General features: G+C 45.1%; 1 protein-coding gene across 1 annotated transcript in view; it reads left to right on the forward strand.

Moving 5' to 3' along the window:
* Positions 1-3,355, forward strand: part of TAFA4 (TAFA chemokine like family member 4) — a 619,417-nt gene extending 616,062 nt beyond the window's left edge. Inside the window, exon 5 of the mRNA XM_086939557.1 lies at positions 3,195-3,355. Within this exon, the coding sequence (XP_086795683.1) occupies positions 3,195-3,355 (161 nt within the window). The remainder of the gene's footprint in view (positions 1-3,194) is intronic.
* The last annotated feature ends 2,645 nt before the right edge of the window (positions 3,356-6,000 follow it).

Here is a 6,000-nt window from a genome sequence, read left to right on the forward strand (position 1 = left end):
GTTACTTCGATTTTGAACTGTGAGTTACAAATGGTGCGGTGGGTCATATCACATTATTAAATCAATATTAGAATAGATAAGTCATTGTCAATCTAACCAGTTCATTACACAAATGTACATTGAGTGCAGTTACAGAAAGTTATCATATGAGATCACCCAGGGCTTATCCCTAGCAGCATTAATCTTCAACATAATGTGTGTCCAATCACACTACTAATTTAACGCTACCTCTTACTATATGTGTGGATATAATGCAGATTCCTCTACAGGGAAGAGCTGCGATCCTGAATAAATGGCAATTTCTTTGTACCACATATTCTACTAGAAGTGCCAACACTTCCTACACTTCAATGGAATTCAAAACGAAATTATATTATTAACTAACAGCCCGCCCCAGCATTGCCTGGGGCAGAAAGGGGCTGGGGGCAGTACACCCGCTCCCGCCCCGACCCCCTCCCGCCCGACTCACTCGCGCCCCCCTCCCGCCCGACCCACTCGTGCCCCCCTCCTGCTCCGACTCACTCGCGCCCCCCTCCTGCCCCGACTCACTCGCGCTCTGACATTTTCATTTACTGCTGCCTCCTTCTTGCCTCCCCCTGCATCACACAGTCTCACTTTCCCTTTCCTTACCTGTGCCGCGCTCCTCACTACACAGCCGCTCGTCACTGCACCGCCCTCCTCCTTCGTCATCACGCACGTCGCGTAGCGGCCAGCGCTAGGTCCCGGCCGGCGCTACTTTCAGGGGACTGCTTTGTTTACAAACTTAATTTTTTTAATTTACTTTTTTTTTTAAATTTATATAGCCTATGTCCATTTACACACCCTGACATTTTCATAGATGTATCGGGTGTGTAGATTGGCGCTGTGGTTCCCGAGTTTACCTGGCCAAAAGTTGCAAGTTCTCTCTTTATAATAGTAGTATAGATATAGACTGGAAGGCATAACAGAAGGAGATCTATTTCATGACTGCCAGCTCTTTGAGCAACAGTAGCTCACAATTTTGGTAATATAGTAGATTTTTTTATTATGATCCTTCATTAATTTCTCAGATAAATGTTGCGCTTAATGGGCTGATCATACTACTATCATTCCCCCGAAGAGTACATTTTCTTCTTCAAACAGAAGACAGGCAGAAGCTTACCAGCACATTATTGATGGCAAGCTGGGGCTATTGCAATGTGACCTACATACACCTATTTCAGAAGCTTATTGCCCGATAATAGTTGAAATAAAACAGCACTTAATTTGTAAAAATATAAGTGCCAGGGTTGAAAGTCTGGCACCACCCACTGCGCCTGCCACTGCTGCTGAATGCCAAAGCCAGTATCAACTACTGGCAAATACCCATACATGAGTGTGTCATTGTAGCCTATTCCAGGTCTCCCTGGGCTGTAGGAATGGTCTGAAAGTGCTAATTTTATCATTTTCTTTTCAGTATATATAATTGTCAAACAAGCTACTACTGCGCCCAGCTCAAAAGTAAACAGGAGTGCCACCATGTGATATATATATTGTCATAAATAAATGTTGGTGTTGCTTCTGAGCATCAGCAAACACTGGCAGAAATTAAGCCCTGGTACAAAATCAAGCAGTAAGATTGGCGTTCAGCTGAAAAAATGGGACCACATCACATCTACCTTTAAAGCCATTCATTGGCAGGTCCCGGTAGAAGACTGCATGAAATTCAAATGTTTAACACAGACAGGCAAGGCTATAAGCTATATTTAGAAATGGGTTGCACAAACAGTTCAAAGCTTCTCAGCTAACGCTCTGATCCTGTGGCGACCAAAGGTTCTGACTGTGGAACCCTTCTCACCAACCTTGATGATACAGCTGAAGAATGTACTTAAGACACTACAGAATAATACTATGCAGTCTTTTTTCATAGCTGCAACTCCTCGCAGAACATAAAGGAGGAACACATGTCTTGTTCAGCTGTGCAAGAAGAAGTCTCAGTAAACTAGACTCACACAATGCACAAAATCTCCTTTACTCTACGATTAACAACTCATGACTTAATTCTATCAACCTAGAATAACCAGTGGCCAAGTAATGACATCACAATTTTTGAAGATTCCGGCAAACTGTTGCCTGGTTGCAAAATATTACACACATAGGGCCTGATTACGATGTCGGTCAGAGTTGCCTCCGACCGCCGTGGCGGAACCACCCGACCTTAGGTCGGCGGTTCCGCACACCGAATTACGATCCGAACTCCCAGTTCTCAATGGGAGCTTGTGTGACAGGCCGAAACCGCTCGCAGCACAAGCTCCCATTGAGAAATAGGGGTTTGTCAAGATCCCAGCACCTTGTGGCAGGCACCTCGGGGCCAGGGAGGAAGGGGGCCCTGCTGGGGCCCCCAATGTCACTTTCTGACAGCCTTTCCGTGTCGGAAAGACGACATGGAAAGGCTGTCAGAAACTGACATCATATTGCCGACTGCAGAAGCACCATCCCTAAGGGATTATGAGGAGTTTCCGATCCACCGACAGCTCTATGAGCCCGTCGGAAAGCGTCGGTCAGTCCCTCCGACTGCTGCCTCTGACCACATGCATCGTAATTCATTGGTCAGACTGCTGCAGTAGATGCAGTTCAGAACACAACCGACAAGCTGTTGGTTGCAGTCCAAACAGAACTGTAATTAGGCCCTTTGTCTTTTTGCTGTTGCCTAGACTATGAAACTGAAATTCAGAATATCCTAGTGATGTACCCTTTTCTTATATGAATCACATCTTATGGAAACCTGTTAAAATATGAAAATGCTAAAGGAAGTCTTTGTACAAAATCTGCTAAAGGGTTCTTTACTATTTGAATAAACTGTTGAAATGCAAATTATAAAGATGTTTTGTCTGCTTAAAGGCATACCTTCACTGAATAATTGCACCTTTTCTGCAATATAAATACTTCCCTGGGTAACAAACAAGGATAATTAAATATGTGGAAATGTTAGTAAACCAGGTATGCTGTGCTTATGTTAAGATCCTGCTGCGTGGCTACTTTTGGTCTATACACTATTAAATGACATGTATAGCTTATAAAAGCAACAAGCCAGTTGCTGAAAAAAGCTAGGTATTTGTTCAGTTAATACCTCAATATACTACACCATTTCAGCAGTTCAAGTGTTTTTTTTTCATTAATACCAAGAGGTATCACTACAAAAGGAGCAATTATTTAGTTGTGTTTCTTCTTTTCAGCCTCCATTGTTGTACAGAAGTGGTGGTGTCAAATGAATCCTTGTATGGAAGGTGAGGAGTGCAAAGTGCTACCAGATCATTCAGGATGGTCATGCAGCAGTGGTAATAAGGTCAAGACAACCAAGGCAAGTACAAAAGAGCAGATCCCAGCGTTCATTTAATTAATTTAGTGTATGAAATGTAGCAACTTTGTCAGCCTTCCAGAAGTGTACCACCAAGACAGTCATGAGTTAGAGCGACACAAAGGCACTGTAAAATATGTGTCATTCAGAACAAGCTTTGGGGTCAAAATAAAATAAAAGGTAGAATGTATTTATTATTTTGTTTGTATAGTGATCATGCTCTCTCTAACTATATTATTGCATTTTCGTGAAAACTGAACACATAACTCACTGTACACCATAAGAGAAGATAGCAAGATCTTCGATACTATAGTTGGGTCCTTCAACCCTCCTGAACTGAACTCCAATGCCTTTGACAACAGTACTCTAAGAAAAGCATATCACGAATATTAAAGTGGAGTCAACTTCTATGTGCCGCCCCCCTCGTATTAATGTGTCGGAACTGGAGCAGATAGCAACCATAATTCTGGAGTCTGACTCTGCCTTCCACATATTGGGTGGCGATTTTACTGACATAATGGCCCACAGCTTAGACTAATCTGGAGTGGTGCTGGCACCCTCGAAGACCACTCCCCTGGCATGCTTTGTGGACTCGCTGGTTCTCTACAACCGGTGGCAGAGCCAAAATATGAGAGCCAGGGATTACTTTTATTTCTCCGGGATGAACAGGGTCGTTTTCAGAATTGAATACATTGTTGCTCCAGTGGGTAAGATGACTGGGGTTGACTCAAAGCTTTATTTTGCAGAAAACAAGGGGACTGTAAACTCAGCAACAGTGCTCTAGGAGGCCTATGACGCAGTCATGAGGGACAAAGTGCAGAATATCTTGGCGTGGAAGAAGTGTAGGGTCACGGAGGAGATAGAGGGGATAGAGCGTCAGCTCAAGGGCTTTGAAGGATCTCCCAGAACCCAAACAGATACACAGATCCTCCACGATATGAAGGTGCTCTATAGGAAGTAGCTGGACGTGGCACAAGCAGAGGTTATGAACCAACAATTAGCCATACAACATCACCTTTATGATACAGAGGACAAGGCGAGCGAGCAAGTTGCTTGCCTGGCTCAGCAGATGAGAGGTGGAGACACGCTAGGTGGGTTGTATAGCCGACGAAACAGGGGCTGGGGCTCTCTCTTCGATGGATACGGCCATTGCTGAGGCTTTCACACAGTCCTATGCCTCATTCTAAAGGGTCATCCACTGGCAGGCAACCAGTAAATAACAGACTATTTAGATACTATTGATATGTCTATGGTTCCAGTTGAGGAACCGATGACGTTGAAAGAGGAGCTTACACTCCAGGAGGTTCATGCAGCAATTGTGCTAGGACCAAAATGGCCTTCAAGCGCTACTCTGGGCTGCTTAGCCCCTGTTGGACTTGGCCCCTTTTTGGCTAAAGTTCCTCAAACTTTTTGCCTTCCTCCTAGACCTTTTTCTGACATTGTGTTGCCGACTTAGATGCTTTGGGCACTTTGCCACTGCTGATTAGTGCCAAAGTGCAAGTGCTCCCTGTGTAAAGTCTTATGGTAAGTGGTTGTCCATAATTGCTATGTTTGTCTTACTAGGAAAGTCCCCAGTAAAGTGCAATTTGTGTGCCATGGCTGGTAATGCAATGCTGCTAGTGGGCCTGCAATACTAAGTGTGCCACCCACACAAGTACCCCTAACAAGAGATCTCAGGCCTGCCACTGCAGTGCTTGTACGCAGTTTGTTAACTGCCTAGTTGTCCTTACAAGTGCACCCACTTGCCAGTTCTTACTCTTCCCTTTTTATGCACATCAGACACCCCTATAGTAGGCCCAAGGTACCCCTTGGGCAGGGTGCAGTGTATGTGAAAGGTAGGACATGTACTGAGGTGTGTACCATGTCCTGACAGTGAAATACTGCCTAATTCGTTTTTCAGTGTTGCAAGGCCATCTTGCCCATAGGACGGAATGGGGAATGCTGTGTCACATGTTTCCAGCATATCTTTCCATATGTATAAGATGGAGGGATGGACTTTAGTGTGCCTGAACTCAGGATTTAATAACACATCTTTTTGTAAAGATGATTTTTAAATGGTGTGTTTAGAAACCACGCTTTTAGAAGTGGCTGGTTTCTTGTCCTAACCATCCAGTGTGCCTCTGCCTGGTGGTGTATTGACTGTCTCGGTTTGGATATGACAGGGTCTGGGGAGTGTCCTGTCACCAGAGAGGAGTAGGTGAAACAGTAACAGGATGGCCTGCATTTGGTGTGGGGGGAGGAGTAGCCCCCTGGATGTGAAGAGGGCTGTGTTGCTACCACAAAAGGATGGCTCCACCTCCTGCGGAGCATCTGGGGCTAGACCCTCAATATAAAAGAAAGAGGGTGTGCACTGGCAGGAAGACACCCAGGTCTGGTTTGGACAGGGCTCAGAGCCCCCTGAACACAAAGACTTCAAAGGCATTTAGGGGTATAAATGTGAGAGTTGAAACCCCTGAACTCAAGCCTGAAAAAGGATTGAGTCTACTTTTTGATTGTTAGAAATGGGATCCCTGGCTGGCCAGGGCTTGCGCCGAAGTCAGTCAGAGACCACCACTCCTAAGTCAGGGCAAGGGAGTTACACGCCAAGATAACTGCTGCTCAACCACTAGGTAACGTGGCGTGAGCAGCAAGGCTGAACTTGGAGGCTATGGAGGTTAAGTGTTTGCACGCGCACCCAGCAACAA

This window comes from Lissotriton vulgaris, chromosome 9 (assembly GCF_964263255.1).
Source record: "Lissotriton vulgaris chromosome 9, aLisVul1.2, whole genome shotgun sequence".
NCBI lineage: Eukaryota > Metazoa > Chordata > Amphibia > Caudata > Salamandridae > Lissotriton > Lissotriton vulgaris.